Consider the following 19,731-nt stretch of genomic DNA (forward strand, 5'->3'; position numbering starts at 1 on the left):
AGCCATTTCCCGAGGCCTAGTGAAACCACATACGCTTTGATAAGGGTTGTAAATCTCAATGTGGTAGCTTGGTGGTTTTCTGTAAGCTGAGAATTCCATAGCTCCAGGAAAAGCTCTGCTCCAAGCATCCTCAGAAAGGGGACCTAGAGCCAAGTCCAACCTGACTATCTCAGTTGGAACAGGTTGGTGGATGGGCTCATATGGGAGCAGGTGTGCCTTCAATTATGCTACGCCCAGGTCACTTTGTGTTTCGCACGTTAATGCCAGCACCTTGAATTGCCTGGAAACAAGCTAGTTACCAGTCTACTTCTAAGAACACCAGTATTGTGCTCTACAAATTTTGACATGAGATCATATAATAACACTTACTGTGGATAAATCTGTTTTGCTGCCTTTGTTAAATGTTAGCATCTTTTGATTGCAGAGTAAAGTAGAATCCTGGTCTTCTCTCATCATGCCCTTCATAACGGTTATCCTTTTCATCGTGGTTTTGGACTTCTATGTAGAATCTATGTGTTCCATCAAGATGGAGGTCTCAAAGTGTGCCCGTTATGGTTCCTTTCTCATTTTCATTAGTGCTCTACTTTTTGCCAACTTTTGGACACATCCAATAACAGACCAGCTTCGAGCTATGAATAAGCCAGCACACCAGGAAACCACTGAGCACGTTATTTCTGGAGGAGTGATAGTCAGCACTATTTTCTTTATTTTATGTACGTATTTGTCCTCCTTTCAAAAGAATGGTGGAATGTTACCATTGACCTTTTCATGCACTGATAGAAATTCAGCATGCCTTGGTGTTGCAAAGGATGTGGGTGCTGGGAGTGTTATCTTTCATTTGCATTTTAATCTTAAGGGGCGACTTAACTGGCAAAAAGACTGTATTGAAACATCTTGGTAAATTACTAGTTCTAGATATAGATGGGGGGGGCAGTGCAGCCTCCCTAGTTTTAAATTGGTCGGTTGGGTACACCAAGTGTTTTGTACTTGGATGTTCACCAGCTACTAAAGTGTCTAGCCCAGCTTTCCCAAATGTGATACCCTCCAGATGTGTTGGACTGCAACTCCCATCATTCCCAGCCAGCATGGCCAGGCTGCTCTAGCCTTTCCCTGAAAGCAACTTCTGGCTTTCCTCCCCATAGGAAATCTTGCCATAGGACTGAAGCTGGATCAAAGACCAAGTTGGGTGTCATAGGAATAAATTGATTTGCCCTTTGAACCGGAAGATTCCTCACCTCTAACAAAAACATGAAGATGAATTGGCAATAAGTTTAAAATAAAAAGGGTGGGAGCTAACCAAAATCTCTAACATTCAACACATGATATCATGGGCCTTGAATTGTACCCCCAAATGACAACAAGTATCTTTCCATGTGTGGAGTGACTAGCTGGTGCATTGTGATATAAAACTGAACAATTAGTGAACGTTCTGAATGACTTTGGAAACTTCTTATTTATAGACAAAATGCTTGTGTTACAAGCATCTTACAACATGTACACAAACACTTTATCATTTCAGCTGCCAATATTCTCTCCTCCCCAACACGGAAAGGGCAGAAAGGCACTCTTATTGGTTACTCTCCTGAGGGAATACCACTGTACAATTTAATGGGTGATGCTTTTCAACACAGCTCTCAATCCTTACCACGATTTATTAAAGAATCACTGAAACAAATTCTCGAGGAATCTGACTCAAGGCAGATCTTCTATTTTTTGTGCCTAAATCTGGTAAGCGTGTTATTTTAAAAAACTTTGGTGAAATTTTCTGGCCACTTGGAAGTGGGGATGAATTTGGTTTTTAAGGCCAGATACACTGTGTCTAATGTAAAACTAGCCGGAAGGATCTACACTGGTCATCTAATCCAGTCCTTCAACATAAGGCACAATGTCAACTCCTAGGGGATTCCATAGTCTCCCTGAATAAATAGACAACATGGCATAGCCTAATGAATGCTAAGGTTTGTAGAAGTCATCTTGTATAATACCTAGTACAAAAGAGTCTAAAGTGAGAGTCCACCCATTTCTGAAGATGTGTCCGTATCTGTGAGAAAGCTTTGTTAAATATACTCACTATTTTACAGACCCTAATGAATGGGTGTCCACTGTCCAAGGGAACTTAGTGTTCCATGCATTCAGCAATAATACAAAATGTAGTGGCTAGGATCCAAAGAACAGTGAAACCAGTTCTGTGAGCCTAAGGAGAGTTTAGAGTTCTCAGACCACACCTCCCCATCCCTCATACTGCATGGGAAATGGCTCTTGAAGCTGTAGGGAGATTCAAAAGCAATTTGTGATATGGCATGAGATGCTTCTGTTGGGGGAAGGTTTTTTTTTAAAAAAATGACTGGGCTAATAGCGTTTCCCAGCCAGTGTTTTCTAGATAATTCCTTAAGTAATATTGATCAGCTTTATTCAAGGTTGTATTCTGCCCAAAGGTCAGGAATATGTTGACTTCAGAAAGGACTGTAGTGTTCAAAATTAGGAGAGAAAGAGCTCTACCCTAATTCAGTCTTGACTTGGTAATGGCAGTGAACTCCTTCCAGTTTCCTCCTGGAAGTGGGATGGCATGTTGGCCTAACCCTAGCTGTTCTCCTACCCACGGCAGCCAACCTGTCCTCACCAGCTCTGTTAAGCCCTCCTTGTTCTCTCAAACTTTGTACATTTTAAATGTGTTAATGCACTTTATTACTAATGATGATGAAAGAAAAGAAACATTAATGGATTGTTTTGCTTTTATCAGATAGAAATGAGCGCCTCTAAAAGAGAGGTTTGGATAAGGTTCTATGATAAAAGGTAGAAGAGAGTGAAGCATTGAAACAACTTTCCCAGTCTTCATTTTAACAGCTTTTAGCAAATAGCAATTTATACTCAAGTGTGGTCCTTCTCCCTTTCACAGAAGCAGACATTTCAAGAGAACTATTCAGAGTATAATTTTTTGCCAGATTGTGTTATTGAGTAGTGTATGAATGTTTTGTTTGTCATTAGATGTGAGTCCCATTCATCCACGTAAAGTTTAACTTTGGATAAGAAGGTGTTTCAGAATATGCTGGTTTTTATAGTATGTAATTTTATGCTTCATTTTCCAAGGACAAAATCACATTTTACTCACCTTTTGTTCTAGGCTTTTACTTTTGTAGAACTATTTTATGGTGTGTGGACCAACAGTCTAGGATTAATCTCAGATGGATTTCACATGCTTTTTGACTGTTCCGCTTTAGTTATGGGTCTGTTTGCAGCACTGATGACTAGATGGAAAGCAACCCGCATATTCTCCTATGGGTATGTATCTTGAACTTCTTATAAGGATTTATTAGAAACCTGCCACCAATTGCATCCCCACATCACACAACATTGGAAGCTGCCTTATACAAGGTCAAACTCTATCTCGCCCAGTACGGTCTACTCTGACTGGCAGCAGCTCTCCAGGGGTCTCAGACAGAGATCTTTCCCATTATCTGCTAGCTGATCTTTGTAACTGGAGATGTAGGAGTTTAACCTAGAACCTCCTGCATGTAAAGCATGCACTCTGCCACTGAGCTACAGTCCTTCCCCTTTTTGCATTATTCTGGGCATACTGGTGTTGCACTGCTTGGTACAATAAATTTGTCAAGCATGAAGGATAGTCACCAGACACACAGCAGACAATGGACAGTATCCAACTGTGTCATTCCGTTAGTGCAAACAATGTTGCACTGGTGGAAACTACATTCTGAACTGTGCACAAGAGAAGAATCCAACTAAAGTTACGGTTGTGCATAACTTGTGCAAGCGTGGTTGCGCAACGGAAAGATTCAGCAGAGCTCACTCAGCTAGCATGATTTGAGTTTGCTGAATAACACTGTTGGGTACTACCCAATATACAATACTGCTGTAGCCAATCTTGGTCCTTGTCATATGTCCCCAACTATTCATGCACATGTATCTCCCCTGAACATGTTTACTGCAGCAAATGCCAATATGACCTGATTTCACACTTTATATGAAATGCAATATTCAGAGGCTGGTAATACTGGTCTTTTTAGCTGCAGAAATGTGAGGCAATGTTGGTGTTAAGTGACATAGCATGAACTGTGGGAGGGCTGTAGCTCAGTGGTAGAGTGCATGCGTTTCATGCAAAAGGTCCTGAGTTCAGTGTCCAGCATCTCCAGGTAAGGCAGGGAATGTTGCCCATCTGAACCTCTGGATGAGCTGTTGCTAATCACTTTAGAGTCTTCAGACAATACTGATGAAACAGTGGTCTGACTCAGTAAAAGGCAACTTTGTATGTTCCCCCTATAATTAATGAAGGGCTGGGAAAACAAACATTTCATGTTTATTTACACTAGTCAAATACTTCTCAAAACAAGAAAGTTTTAAGGCTAGTGTTAAACTATTATGTGTCCTTGTACTTCCTTTATCCCATTCCATCCCAAAGGCTTAAGATCAAAACAATGGTTGGTAAGAAAATACAAAGCCTTCCTGCTTAATCATCAATTTCCATCCCAGAAAATCAGGTCATAGAATCATAGAATAGTAGGATTGGAAGGGGCCTACAAGGTCGTATTAGTATTAATATTATTGGTATCCCCCTTGCTCATTTTCTGTAAGAGCCAGCATATTTCCTTCAGTCTGACAAAAATGTTCACGCCATGTTTTAGTGAATGATGTAATGATAGCTGTATTAAGCCTGCAAATCAAGCAAAGGCATATAAATGCAATTAGTTTTATTCATTTTCCTTGGTCAAATAATTTTGGATTTTCTGGCAGACTACTTTAGGATTTTAGCACAATTAGGTTACCACAATATCTCTTCTGTATATTTTTATTACTCACTTTCTCAATTGCAGGTTTGGCCGTGTAGAAATTCTCTCTGGGTTTATTAATGGCCTTTTTCTCATGGTAATAGCTTTCTTTGTCTTCATTGAGTCTTTGGCCAGACTGGTCGATCCTCCAGATATTGATACAAATATGTTGACTGTAAGTTTGTCACCTTATTTTCTATTAACATTGAATTTAGTGCTCTTAAACACTCTAACCTCTATTTTAGAAACAAGAGGGTTCAATCCCTCAAGCTTTGCTGGTGTTGCACATGCTTTGTTCATTTCATGGATGTTTGTATTGATGGCAATGCATGAGAGAGCAATGAACTATACCTGGCTAGGGTCAAAACTCTCATCCTTAAATAAAAATCCTCTGTTTCGCCAAGCAAAAGGCTATGGCAGATATGTAGAAGAAAGGCTTATTAATGCTCAGCCTCTTCTGAAAAATGTTTGATAATGACAGAGTAATGATTGTCAAACTTGAATAGAAGTATGTTCTTGTGGTGTTCAGTTCAACTCCACCCAGCCTTTTCTAGTTATGGCAGGCCCTTTCCCTTCCATCCAATGTTAGCAGAAGTTTTCTCTATGATCCTGAATCTAAACTATGAGTAGATTAATCACATTCTTGTTTGCTGAAAACAAGGAGTATTACTACTGTACAGAATTGCAGCAGTTGATTTTTATGGGGACAGTATAATGCTGTCATAATGCTTCCAATCTTTTTAATTGTGGTGAAGGGGGTGGGCCATGGGATGTCACGCTCCCATTCCTGATTGTCTCTCCCCTTGCACATGAGTTCCTCTGACCTTCTGCCCATTGACCTTAGCTACACTCATGGGTTACATCAGCACAGATATTACCATGATTGGTAACCAGGGTTTGCTTGTAACTAGGATGGGCTCTTTTCAAATCCTACTTAAGATCAAACTCCGGGTAGTGTTGGCTATCTATCTATCTATCTATCTATCTATCACATTTCTATACCGTCCAATAGCTGAAGCTCTCTGGGCGGTTCAGACCAATTAAAACCACAAAATACAGCATAAAATACAATACAACATTTAAGTAATGGAGATGCAGATATAACTCTTTCCTATGGCTGACGCTGCTAAGGGAATTCATGCACACCTCAGAGCATGCAGTTCCACAGTCCACTCTGCATTCCATAGTTAAGAAAGGAATATTATTTCTTCATCAGCCCATTGAAAATACTACATTCGTGAGAATTTGGTAATAGATGACCTAACTTCCACCAGTTGGTAGAGTGATTATCTGAATATAAGATTTTAACATACTTTAATTAATGAAAGCATTTTTACCCCACTCTTCAAACAAAAAGTATCCTAGAGTGGCTTATGCAACATCAATAAAAACAAGACAGGATCTACCCATAGGCTTACAGTAAAAAAAAAAAAAAAAAAAAGGCATGGCGCACAAGGAAAAGTGGGTGGGGAGGAAGGAGGAAAACAACCAAACTCAGGCACCAGTTGTTAAGTTACATAGTAGTACTTATAATGACCAGCTGGAATGAAACCGTTTGGGAGAGGAGGAGCCAAATGGAACTAGTTTCTCAGCAGAGCCAATAGATCCCATCTCTCCCTCTGCTGCAAGCTGGTAGACAGTTAATGGAGGAAGGAGCGAAGTGGAGCTAGTCTTTCAACAGAGCTGATAGAGTGGCCCTGCTTCCCATCTCTCCCACTATGCTATGCATATAAATTGTTTTCCTAGGCACTGTTAATGGTAGTAAATGGAGTTTCAACATTCTTTTTTTCTCCCTCATGCAGCCTGTCTCAGTAGGAGGATTGTTAGTAAACCTTGTTGGTATCTGTGCCTTTAGCCACGCCCACTCCCATGGACCTTCTCGAGGAGGATGCCATGCGCACGAACACAGTCATTCACACCACGGCCATGGTCACAGCCATGGCCATTCCCACAGTGACTATGGGCACAATCATAATCATGGACACTCACACGGGTCACTAGGAGGCGGCATGAATACCAATATGAGAGGTAAGTAGAAGGCAATATGAATTCATATTGGGAGGAAATAGTATTAAGAGTTAAAGGATGCCAAATGATTCATAGAAGTACTTTGGGATATCAGACTTTGTTGTGCTTTCCAGAAGTAGTGTATGCTCACTATTCATATCTGGTTATTTCAGGAGTGTTCCTGCATGTCTTGGCAGACACCCTTGGTAGTGTTGGTGTGATCATATCAACGATACTTATCCAGCAGTTTGGGTGGCTGATAGCTGATCCCCTCTGCTCTCTCTTTATTGCTACACTAATTTTTCTCAGTGTTATCCCACTGATAAAAGATGCCTGCCAGGTACTCTTGTTGAGGCTGCCACCGGAGCATGAAAAAGATCTGCACTTGGCTTTAGAAAAGGTTAGAATTTATCTGCCTGTTGTGTTTTTCTTTACATTTTATCTTAAGTTGTGTCCAGATGTCTACAGATATCTACATTTTAAATACTGTTTTTAGTACCTTAATTCATCATTGTCAGACACAAATCTGTTGGTAAATAACATCCATTTAGGAAGGACCTTTTGGGTTTGTTCACTTAAAATCAGTGATCTTTGCCAAACTAGATGCTAAGATACTCTGATATACTGAGGCAACACTTTTAAATGTTATGCTCTTTAATTTGCAATGTTACACTATTTAAAGAAATTTTTCATTCATAAAGATGCCCCATAAATTTGTCTGTAATTTAGTAAAAGCATAAGTGTCCAGAGACATATAACACTGAAAAATCTTGTAGAACATTATTACAGGTGCTGCTAATATATATTTTACAGATCCAGAAAATTGATGGTGTCATCTCCTATAGAGATCCTCATTTCTGGTGTCACTCTGCTAATGTTGTGGCAGGCACCATACATGTACAAGTGATGTCAGATGTGATGGAACAAAGAATTATACAGCAGGTAACTTAGAGTATTCATATGTTATCCACCACCAATTCTCATGCTACTGAGATTTTCCACACCGGAGGTAGGCAACCTGCTGCCCTCCAAAAGTTTTGGACTATAACTCCCATTGGCCCTAGCCAAATTGGCCAGAGGTTGAAGATCATGGGGATTATAGTCAAAAACATCTGGAGGGCACCAGGTTGCCTACCCATCCTCCACACAATTGTATACGTCGGTACCCAACAGCGTAAACCAGATAATGCATAACATGACAGCAAGCTCTGTGACTGCAGATCCTGGATGTTGCTTATTGTACTCAATTTGTAGTGCTCTTGAAATGCCATATTACTTCAGTTGGAGGGTGGTGTAATGTACTTTGGAAACCAGTTTCTCCTATTTGCTCCATTGCAATCTGTGAGCTCCACTGAGGATGCCCTTTTAATGATGCCATCTATGCAGCAGTTTCCAGCAGCAAAGGCTGGAGTAGTGAGCTCCACCGCCCCCCAAAAAGATTTTTTTATGGAACTCCTTTCAGCTAGACTTGCCAAAGTGACATCTGAGTCTGAATAACTTTCAGAATCATGGTAATACCTACATACTTTGACTGATCATGGAGAAATTAAAATGAACTTAATATTTTGTTCATCATTGCTTGGAGGGAGAAGTTGCATTAACACCACCCTGAACCTTCAGGCTGAGCCAGATTACAAATACAGATAAATGTGGAGCTGTGTGTTGGGCGTAATAGTGGGTCTTTATTTATTTATTTATTTATTTATTTATTTATTTATTTATTTCTATACCGCCCAATAGCCGAAGCTCTCTGGGCGGTTCACAAAAACTAAAACCAAACAACACACAATAAAACAATTTAAAATATATAGAACATTAAAACCACAATATAACAATACAACCACAATAAAACCTAGCAGCAGTACAGGAGTTTAAAATACAGATTTAAAACAGCAAAGATAAAAATTTAGAAAGCTAAAATGCCTGGGAAAATAAAAAGGTCTTCACCTGGCGCCGAAAGGAGTACAATGTAGGCGCCAGGCGAACCTCACTAGGGAGCTCATTCCAGAGCCGGGGTGCCACAGCAGAAAAAGCCCTCCTCCTAGTAGCCACCCGCCTCACTTCCTTTGGCAGGGGCTCACGGAGAAGGGCCGCTGATGATGATCTTAAGGTCCGGGCAGGCACATATGGGAGGAGGCGATCCTTCAGGTAACCTGGCCCCAAGCCGTTAAGGGCTTTGAATGTTAACACCAGCACTTTGAATCGGGCCCGCAAATGGACCGGCAGCCAGTGCAGCTGGAAAAGTACTGGCGTAATATGAGCTCGCAGGCCAGTCCCTGGTAACAATCTTGCTGCCCTATTTTGGACCAGCTGAAGTTTCCGGACCGTTTTCAAAGGCAGCCCCACGTATAACGCATTGCAGTAATCCAGATGAGAAGTTATCAGAGCATGGATAACTGTAGCTAGGCTATCTCTGTCCAGATAAGGGCGTAGTTGGTATACCAGCCTAAGGTGATAAAAAGTGCTCCGTGCCACTGAGTTCACCTGTGCCTCAAGTGACAATTCTGGATCCAAGAGCACCCCCAAACTACGAACCTGATCCTTTAGGGGGAGTGCAACCCCCTCCAGAACAGGTTGATTATCACCTAGCCGGGCAGACGAACCACCCACTAACAGTACCTCCGTCTTGTCTGGATTGAGTTTGTTTATTGGCCCTCATCCAGTCCATTACCGTGCCCAGGCACTGGTTCAGAACAGCCACTGCCTCACCTGGTTTTGATGAGACCTGGTTTTAATTTTTTTTAAAAAAAATTATCAGTTGTGTGTTGTCTGCGCATATCACTGCATTGCATCACTGCAAAAAGTAGCTTCCTTGTCAGAATACTTTTCTGGCAAGTCCTCTTTCCTTCCCCCACCATGTTCTCTCCACGGCTCATTTTTTCCTTGTCCTGGAGTAGCGAATTGCAGGTTCTAGTTAGCAATTTGAGCTCAGTGTTACCCATAAGCAATTCTGTTTTCTAATGCAACTCCTTGTGCAGAATAGGACTGTGATGTAAATTGCAAAGTGATACTACTGCATGCATTATATACAATGAAGGTTCATCTCTCTGGGTGAGCAGTGTTCAGCCTGTTCTGGAAGGGGTTGCACTCCCTTTAAAGGATCAAGTTCTTTGCTTCGGGATACTCATAGATCCATCTTTGTCATTAGAGGCACAAGTGTCTTCTGTAGCATGGATCGCCTTTTATCAGCCTAAGATGGTATGCCAACTATGACCCTACCTGGTTAGATGCAGCCTGGCTTCAGTGATCCATGTCCTGCTAACTTCCCATTTAGAGTACTGCACTGTGTATGTGGGGCTGCCCTGGAAGACAGTCCAGAAGCTTCGGATAGTACAAAATGTGGCGACGGGATGCTGACTGAAACTGGGCATTATGAACATAGTATTCCAGTATTATATCACCTTCACTAGCTCTCAGTTTGCTTCTCAGCCCAATTAAAATACTTGTGTTAACCTTCAAAGCTCTTCACAACTTAAGTTTACAGTATCACTATTCTATGATTATCTGAAGTGCCTCTTTCCGTATAGCCCTACCTGAGCCCTGAGATCACCACAGGAGGCCCTGCTCCAAGTACCCTTGCATGCTAAGGTACAGCGGGTCACTATCTGGAGCAGGCCTTTTCAGTAGTACCCTCAGTTATGGAATACCTTCCCCGGAGAGGTCCACCTGGTGCTTACTTTGTTATCCTTTTGGCGCCAGGTAAAAGACCTTTTTATTCTCTCAGGCCTTTTGTTCCTCTATATTTCTGCTGCTGTACTGTGTTTCGAAGTAGTTTTGTCTTTGATATTTTTAGTAGCTCTCCTAATGTCTGTTTTAACCTCTGTTAATTGTTGCCTTTAATTGATTGTTTTATTATGTTGTTGCTGTTTTTATGTGGATTTTAGATTTTATTTGTGTTTCTATTGTATGTTGCCCTCAGAGCGATAAGCTTTGGGGCAACTAATACATTTTAAAAATAAATAAAATTGTCTTGCTTAGACGTTCAAAGGGACATTTGCTGAAGATTTAATGGTCATATTTTTATTCTTTTCAGGTTTCAGCAGTTCTTAAAGATGCTGGAGTTAACAATTTAACAGTCCAGGTAGAAAAAGAAGCCTATTTTCAGCATATGTCTGGCCTGAGTACAGGATTTCATGATGTCCTTGCTATGACAAAACAAATGGAATCCATGAAATACTACAAAGATGGCACTTACATCATGTAATTTGGAGCTGCATATGTAGGATTCACTATATTTCATCAGGGGAATTTGAACATAAATGTACAGAAACAAATATACTATATATTTGGATTTTAAGAAACATGTTACATGCCTTTAAAAACAGATCAAGAGGCTTAAAAAGAGGTGTGACAAGTAGAACATAAGCTGTATATGTGGAAATAATGGCATTGTAAAATATTGTCTTTGGTGTCTATTAAACACATTTTGCTATATGAGTGTGGATGAGACAAATGTATTGCACACATCCCCCAAAAAGGAATATTGAGCATTTCTCTTCCATCTCAAACCTAAAGGAAATCCTTTTAGGTTGCAACAGGAACAAATAGACTCCAAAAACTATTTCTTCAAAATTATTTTGAAGACTTGCTGCTGTATGTGTATTTTACACATTAAATGAGTGCAAATACGTTTTTCAAAGGTCAGAGATACAAATGAATATGTACAATTTTATATTTATTCCATTTCTGTATATAATCCTATTTTCTAAGCACAGCTTTATTAAATGAGGAGAAATCGATTCAACCATACAAAGATTGTCAGCAAAGTAATTTTTTTAAAGACGAAAAATTGGTGCTCATATTAGCAACGAGGCGGGGAGAAATAAAACTACTTTTTTTGTTCTTACACTCCTATGTTTCTGTTCAGTGGGAAAGCTGGAAAACTAATTTGAACCACTATGTAAAATAAATATTTTATAATTTTTATAAATTTCAAGTGACATATTATTGCTTAAAGTACAACTGTAAAAACCTGACCTATCTAATAGGATGGAAAGATACCACTGTGATGTATGATTTTGTTGTTGTTCAGTCGTTAAGTCGTGTCCGACTCTTCGTGACCCCATGGACCATAGCACGCCAGGCCTTCCTGTCCTCCGCTCTCTCCCGGAGTGTGCTCAAATTCATATCCATTGCATCGGTGATACTATCTAGCCATCTCATCCTCTGCCGTCCCCTTCTCCTTTTGCCTTCAATCTTTCCCAGCATCAGGGTCTGTTCCAGGGAGTTTTCTCTTCGCATTAGGTGGCCAAAATATTTGAGCTTCAGCTTCAGTATCTGTCCTTGCAATGAGCAGTCAGGGTTGATTTCCTTTAAGATGGACTGATTTGACCTCCTTGCAGTCCAGGGGACTCGTAAGAGTCTTCTCCAGCACCACAGTTCGAAAGCATCAATTCTTCGGCGCTCAGCCTTCCTTATAGTCCAGCTCTTACAGCCATACATTGCTACTGGGAAAACCATAGCTTTGATTATATGAACCTTTGTCGGCAAGGTGATGTCTCTGCTTCTTACTATGCTGTCTAGGTTTGCCATAGCTTTCCTCCCAAGGAGCAAGCGTCTTTTAATTTCATGGCTACAGTCACCGTCTGATTTTGATATTGACCATTAATTTATTATTAAATTTATTAATCGCCCATTTGGCTGGTCACCCAGCCACTCTGGGCGATGTACAGCGTACAATAAAACAGTTTAAAACAAAATTCTACAGTAAAAACATTTTCTAAAATACCCTACCCCCCCCCAAATGCCTGCCTGAACAACCACGTTTTTAATGCACGACGGAAACTCATTAGGGGGCATGGCAGAGTTCCCTAGGGAGGGAGTTCCACAGAGTGGGGGCCACCACAGAAAAGGCCCTCTCCCTCGTCCCCACCAGTCTAGCTGTCCTGGCTGATGGGACAGAGAGAAGGCCATCTGAGGCTGATCTTGTTAAGCGGCCTGTCTGGTGTTGCTGGAGGCGCTCCTTAAGATAGGATGGCCAGAACCCTATAGGGTTTTAAAGGTCAAAACCAACACCTTGAATTTGGCCCGGAAAACAACTGGTAACCAGTGCAGCTCCTTCAGCACTGGAGTGATGTGATCTCACCGGCAGCTGCCTTTCGTCAGGCAAGCTGCTGCGTTCTGTACCAGCTACAGCTTCCGAATCGTCTTCAAGGGTAACCCCACATAGAGTGCATTACAGTAGTCTAAACGAGAGGAGACCAGGGCATGTACTACCGATGGGAGCAGATGGGAAGGAAGGGGCACAGCCGCCGTATCAGATGGAGTTGATACAGCGCTGTCCGGCTCACAGCTGACACCTGAGCCTCCCTGGACAGCTGGGAGTCCAAAATGACCCCCAGGCTGCGGACCTGGTCTTTCAAGGGTAGCCGTACCCCATTCAGCACCAGGTCAACATCCCCCAGCTTCCTCTTGTCTCCCACCAAAAGTACCTCGGTCTTGTCAGGGTTCAGCTTCAGCTTATTCCTCCCCATCCTCACCGACTCACCGTCTCCAGACATTTGGACAGGGATTCTACGGCCAACCTTGGTGAAGATTTGAACAAGAGGTAGAGCTGCGTGTCATCCGCATATTGATGACAACGCACCCCAAACCTCCTGATGGTAGCCCCCAGCGACTTCACATAGATGTTAAATAGCATCGGGGAGAGGATGGAACCCTGTGGCGCCCCACAAGTGAGCGGCCACGGGTCTGAAACCTCTCCCAGTGCTACCCTCTGGTACCTGCCGGAGAGGAAGGACCGGAACCACCGCAATACGGTGTCTCCAATGCCCAACCCCTCCAAGCGGTCCAGGAGGATACCGTGGTCAACGGTATCAAAAGCCGCTGAGAGGTCGAGGAGAACAAGGAAGGAGCATTCACCCCTAGCCAGAGCCCTCCTCATATCATCTACCAAGGTGACCAAGGCCGTTTCTGTCCCATGCCCAAGCCTGAAGCCCGACTGAAATGGGTCTAGATAATCAGTTTCTTCCAAGTGTGCCTTCAACTGCATTGCCACCACCCGCTCAATCACCTTGCCCAAAAATGGCAGATTTGAGTTGTTCAAAACGTGAGGATCCAAGGAGGGCTTCTTTAAGAGCGGTCTTATCACTGCCTCCTTGAGGGCTGATGGCATCACTCCCTCCTCAAGGGAGGCATTCACCACCACCCTGATCCCCTCACCCAGTCTCTCTCTGCAGCCCATAATGAGCCAAGATTGGCAAGGATCAAGTAAGCAGGTGGTCGGCCTTACAGATGAAAGCACCTTGTCCACTTCATCAGGAGGAAGAAGCTGGAACCGATCCCACAAAACCAGTTTGCCACAGGCCACCTCTTGCTCACTAACTGTATCCACAGCGTGCAGAGTAACACACCTAATCTGATCAATTTTATCTGCAAAGTGCCTTGCCAAGGCCTCACAGGAGGCGTTAGAATGCTCCAGTGGTTCCGGAGCCACTGGACCGACCAGGACCATCTGGTGATGTCCATGTGTAGAGTCGCCTCTTGTGCTGTTGGAAAAGAGTGGTTTTAGTGGTTTTCCCTACGTTCTTGAATGGTTTAGTGGTTTTCCCTACGTTCTTCAATTTAAGCCGAAATTTTGCAAGAAGCAGCTCATGGTCTGAGCCACAGTCAGCTCCAGGTCTTGTTTTTACTGACTGTTTGGAGCTTCTCCATCTTTGGCTGTAAAGGACATAATCAATCTGATTTCGATATTGACCATCTGGTGATGTCCATCTGTAGAGTCGCCTCTTGTGCTGTTGGAAAAGAGTGTTTGCTATGATCAGCGTGTTCTCTTCGCAAAACTCTTATTAGCCTTTGTCCTGCTTCATTTTGTACACCAAGGCCATGCTTGCCTGTTATCCCGGTGATTTCTTGACTTCCTACTTTAGCATTCCAATCCCTATGATGAAAAGGACATCTTTTTTTGGTGTTAGTTCTAGAAGGTGTTGTAGGTCTTCATAGAACTGATCAACCTCAGCTTCTTTGGCCTCAGTGGTTGGGGCACAGACTTGAATTACTGTGATGTTGAATGGTTTGCCTTGGACTCGTACTGAGATCATTCTATCGTTTTTGAGATTGTACCCCAGTACTGCTTTTCCCACCCTTTTGTTGACTATGAGTGCTACTCCATTTCTTCTAAGGGATTCTTGCCCACAGTAGTAGATACAATAGTCACCTGAATTAAATTCGCCCATGCTTGTCCATTTTAGTTGGCTGATTCCCAAGATGTCAATGTTCAATCTTGCCATCTCATGTTTGACCACCTCTAGCTTACCTTGATTCATTGATCTTACATTCCAGGTTCCTAAACAATATTGTTCTTTACAGCATCGGACTTTCTTTTCACCACCAGACACATCCACAGCTGAGTGTCCTTTCGGCTTTGGCCCAGCCGCTTCACTCTTTCTGGCGCTACTTGGAAATTCCTCCTGCTCTTCCCCAGTAGTATATTGGACACCTTCCAACCTGAGGGGCTCATCTTCTGATGTCATATCTTTTAGCCTTGTGATACGTTCCATGGGGTTTTCTTGGCAAGAATACTGGAGTGGGTTGCCATTTCCTTCTCCAGTGGACCACACTTTGTCAGAACTCTCCACCATGACCTGTCCGTCTTGGGTGGCCCTGCACGGCATAGCTTATGGCTTCACTGAGTTACGCAAGCCCCTTTGCCACAACAAGGCAGTGATCCATGAAGAGGACAACTAGGTGTGGTAGCATCCAATACAATTAAATGCATGAAATTGTACATAACAAGAATAGACAGAACATAGACATAGCAATGCTGCAAACACTGAGTCTCAAATGGTATGTAATTAGCTATCTTCAGTAATGCAAAATGGTGTGACATCTACTGAACAGAAATGAGTATGGTTCAAGAATATGTCATTTTAACAATAATGATAGTAAACATAAGTGATTTATATCTGCTCCACAAATATAATTACAATTCAAAAATGTCTCTTGATAATGGTTAACAATAGCAACAATGCTCATACAAGAATAGATTCAGTTCATAAATATCACTTATCAATAAATGATAATAGTGAGCAATAGTAAATTGTCTGATGACAACTCTGGCATTTACTGCTGCTTCTGTACTTTTATCAGAAGAATGAAACTATTGTTTGTGTAATTAATGTGTAGCCAGACTGTTCCTCTCAAACACCATGCCCAGTTCTGAAGAAACATGACAGGGAGGCAATGATAACTCTCACAAGAGCCTAAAGCAAATTATTTACTTATACCTTAGATTGTTACCCGAGAACTTGAAAAGGAATTCGAGACAATTGGAGTGCTTCAATGACCGTTTGTCAGAAGCTATGTAAGTCCAAGAAAATAAATATTTCTGTTGTCCTAAGATAGCAAAATACTGAGAAGCATTTAGAATACATGTCTGATTACAGTCTCTTGAGGCTTGCTAAATGTTAGCATCCAGAAGTTTTAATCTTACCAAGTATATTGAGGAATAACAAAATCAAACACACAGGTAGGTGATGGAGATACCTGGCTTGACAGAAGTACAGGTGGAAAGGATCTCAGGATTGTAGCTGATCACAAGCTGAACATGAGTCAGCAGGGTGATGCATTAGCCTTTTTTGCAGCTGCAAGTTTAGCCTGCATTGATAGCTCCATAGTTTTAAAGTCAAAAGAAGTAATTCCACTTTGTTCTGTCCTAATAAGACCTCATCTGGAGTACTGTGTCCAGTTCTGGGTACTGCACTTTAAAAATGATATAGACAAATTGGAACAGATTCAGAGGAGGGCAACAAGGATGGTCAACAGGAAAACAAGTCCTGTGAGGAAAGGTTCAAGGAATGGGGTGTGTTTAACCTAGAGAAGAGAAAATAGAGCTGTAACATAGAAGAGGGTAAAGACTTGTCCTCTGCTGCCCCAGACAGCAAGACTAGATGTTAGGTTACAGGAGGGTGCGGGCCTGTCCTGTAAGTTGGTGAGTGAGTGAAAGGTTTCACAACCCACTTCTAGGGAAGTATCAGTAGAATCTCTACAGCAGTGGTGGAGCAGATATATGAGGTCATAGGGCACAATTCAATCAATGTAAAGCATTTTAAGCCCCTTTCATTTGAACAGAGGATTTAAATATACCTAATGCAATGGAAAAATTAGTAATGCTTAATTCTGTCGTATTGAAACATATGGGATGTAGAAGTACTTTGTTTTTGCTGGTTCATGGCAACAGGTTAGAGTCATTTTAGTATTGTTTATATCAACCTTTTGCAGGCAGTGGGTGCATCTGGAATATTGAGAGTGCATGGGCACTCTCACAAAATGGCTGAAATGAGGATGCTTCACAAAATGGCTGCCGTGCGGGCAGGGGCAGTCACAAAACACCTATTTCCCAAAGACAAACTGGTGAGGTTAAAAGAAATGTAATGTGCTAAGTACAAGGCAGAGAGGTGGCCTGAGCTCCAAAACACAAAACCATTCCCTTGAACTTTTGAGCTCCAATGCCCATTTTACAGAAGGCAAACTGATCTTAGATGGGGGGGTTAGAAAAAACAGCTTTGCCTGAGAACTTTATGTTGACAATACATCTCTATGCTGGCAAGAAGGGACACCTGTTGACTTCATCCTGTCAAAGAGCATCCATTGTGGAGGGAGGAGGGAAAGATGGCAACTGTATATCCAGCATAGAAATGGAGTTGTAACTGAGACAGAGCAAGGTGTTTGGACTGAGGAGACACAATTCGAAATCCCCACTCACCAGTGATGCTCGCTGGGTGACCTTGAACAAATCACTGTATCTTAGTTTAACCTCCTAGCTCCTAGGGTTGTTGCAAGGATAACACTGAGTGAGCCCTTTTGGAGGAAGGGGAAGATATAAACATAACAAATAACTAAGGTGTAGTCAGTAAATAAAATACGTGCAATCCCAGATGCTATACAATAGAGATCAAGAGAGGACTATTCAGTTTTTAGAGTGAATAACAGGCTGCCCCAGTGGAGAGAGAGTGCAGGCCTGGAGGTTCCCCATGCCTGGCTTAAGGCTGCAATTCTATGCATGTTTAGACAGGAAAGAAGTCTTAACTCCCAACATGCCCCAGCCAGCGTCTAAGCATGTCTTTTTTTTGTCTAGACATGCATAGGATTGCACCCTTAAGAGTGGAAAACACAGCTCTCTCTATCTTTCTCAGTATTGTTCTTTTCACACTCAGAGCCTTCTTGCCCCCCAAAAGCCATCCCTTCTGACCATCCCACCTAGTATTATCACAGGCTCTCTTTTGTCAAGTCCGAGAAGCTGCCTAGGTTTTGCTCCAAGGCAACCCACACTGCTTATCGAAATCTGGGAGGAAACCCCTAACATTATTATCATCATCATCTCCATATTGCAGATGAGAGTGCTGATGCTAAGAGATGGTGGCTTGCCCAAGTCTACTGAGTGAGTTCGTGGCAACGGCAAGATCTCTATCAGGGGCTTTCTGAGCCATAGCTCAGTCTGCCATATTGTCAGGGTGGACACTGAGCCCATAGAATCCCAGAGTAGTTCTGATTCTGAGGAAGAGCAATCGCTCCTGGAAGAGGAGCACGCTCCTCTTTCCCAGGGCCAACAGCTGACGGAGATTCCTCCCACCAGCATTCCTAGCTTAGATAGCAGTCCAGGGAGTGACAGAGCGCAGGAAGCAGACTTGGTGGACGCACGACGCCGACGCAGAGAGTGGCGCCAAATGGAGGGCGCAGAAAGGAGGCGTAGTGCCTGGTTGGCGTGCAAACAACGGCTGCACCCAGAGGATCCAAGGGAAAAGGGGAGGGACTCTCCCTAGTCCTTAAGTTCAGGGGTCTGCCAGTAATTCCCTTTCAAACGGGGACCAACTGCTCCAACTTAGGGCATAGGTACTGTGCTGCTCATATCTAGTTGCAAACGGTAGAGTTGTTAAGTTGTAAAAGAAGAATAAAGCTTTGAAAGGAATCCCTTTGTCTGTGTCTGGACTTGGCTACTGGATTAGACTGAGGCCTCCAAGGAGCCCTTGACACCTATTTGATTATCCTCAGTATGTGGTGCCTTGTCCTTAAGCAAGGGTAGGTAACTTATAGCCCTCCAGATGTTTTGGCCTACAACTCCCATCATCCTTCACTATTGGCTATGGCTGATGGGGAGTTGTAGGCCAGAACATCTGGAGGACCATTGGTCTCCCACCCCTGCAAGGATTCTGATCTTTTCCTCCTTTTTTTATATCCCTTTTAACATCTGCATGATAGGCAAACTTTCCACAGGTTAAACTTTCCAAGCATGAGTCTGTAAAGATACAGAAAACTTCAACTGTTGAATTTCTGCCTGTTATATAGCTGTTAAAATTACAGGGAACTTTACTCAGGTATTGCGGGGGGGGGGGGGGAGCTGTCAACTCAATAGAGTACAATTTAGGGTGTTATACACATTAAATGGAAATAAGTCTCATTGAACACAGTGGGACTCACATCCTAATAGACATGCCTTGTTGCATTGTGAAATGCACTCGGCAGATCTCCAGACGCTTTGGACTTCAACTCCCAGAAGCCCCTACCAGCACGGCCAATGATCAGGAATGCTGGGAGCTGAAGTCCAAGACATCTGGAGATCTACTTTCCGCCCACCCCTGCTAAGGCCTCGAGTTTACCAGCGACGTGGTATTCTTTGCATGCAAAAAACTCCAAATTGATTTGAAGATGTGGACATGTGGATTTCAACTTCTTGCGCATGTCACAGAGGGGGAAATCTTGAAACACTTTTTTCTTTAAACTGATTTTCTAAAAAAAAAAAAAAAATTCCAGACAAAGATATATTTTGTGGGTAAGGAAAAAACCCGCCAGATTTATCCTAGTGCGACTGAATACCATCATTCCATGCAGGTTCTCAGACCCTGGCGCCATCCACGCACCCTCCCAGCGAGAGCCCCCCGCGGCCCAGCTGAGCGGTGAGCTAGAACGACGAGACGTCACGTGACCCAAGGCTGCCAGCCCCCCTTCC

General features: G+C 42.6%; 1 protein-coding gene across 6 annotated transcripts in view; it reads left to right on the forward strand.

Annotated features, from left to right (window-relative positions):
• Nucleotides 1-19,707, forward strand: part of SLC30A5 (solute carrier family 30 member 5) — a 36,719-nt gene extending 17,012 nt beyond the window's left edge. For 2 of the 6 annotated variants that reach the window (XM_084833346.1, XM_084833351.1), the window contains 10 exons: nucleotides 425-713; nucleotides 1,520-1,728; nucleotides 3,122-3,279; nucleotides 4,827-4,956; nucleotides 6,584-6,809; nucleotides 6,962-7,188; nucleotides 7,602-7,730; nucleotides 10,822-10,988; nucleotides 16,018-16,089; nucleotides 19,614-19,707. In XM_084833346.1, the coding sequence (XP_084689472.1) occupies nucleotides 425-713; nucleotides 1,520-1,728; nucleotides 3,122-3,279; nucleotides 4,827-4,956; nucleotides 6,584-6,809; nucleotides 6,962-7,188; nucleotides 7,602-7,730; nucleotides 10,822-10,988; nucleotides 16,018-16,089; nucleotides 19,614-19,707 (1,701 nt within the window). Of the gene's footprint in view, nucleotides 1-424; nucleotides 714-1,519; nucleotides 1,729-3,121; nucleotides 3,280-4,826; nucleotides 4,957-6,583; nucleotides 6,810-6,961; nucleotides 7,189-7,601; nucleotides 7,731-10,821; nucleotides 12,479-16,017; nucleotides 16,090-17,006; nucleotides 17,132-19,613 lie in introns of those variants that run through there. The other 4 variants (XM_084833350.1, XM_084833347.1, XM_084833349.1 and 1 more) reach the window with 4 other exon arrangements.
• Nucleotides 19,708-19,731: the final 24 nt, after the last annotated feature.

The sequence above is a fragment of the Heloderma suspectum genome, chromosome 2 (assembly GCF_057233095.1).
Source record: "Heloderma suspectum isolate Gila_16-S chromosome 2, 16-S_ref, whole genome shotgun sequence".
Lineage (NCBI taxonomy): Eukaryota > Metazoa > Chordata > Lepidosauria > Squamata > Helodermatidae > Heloderma > Heloderma suspectum.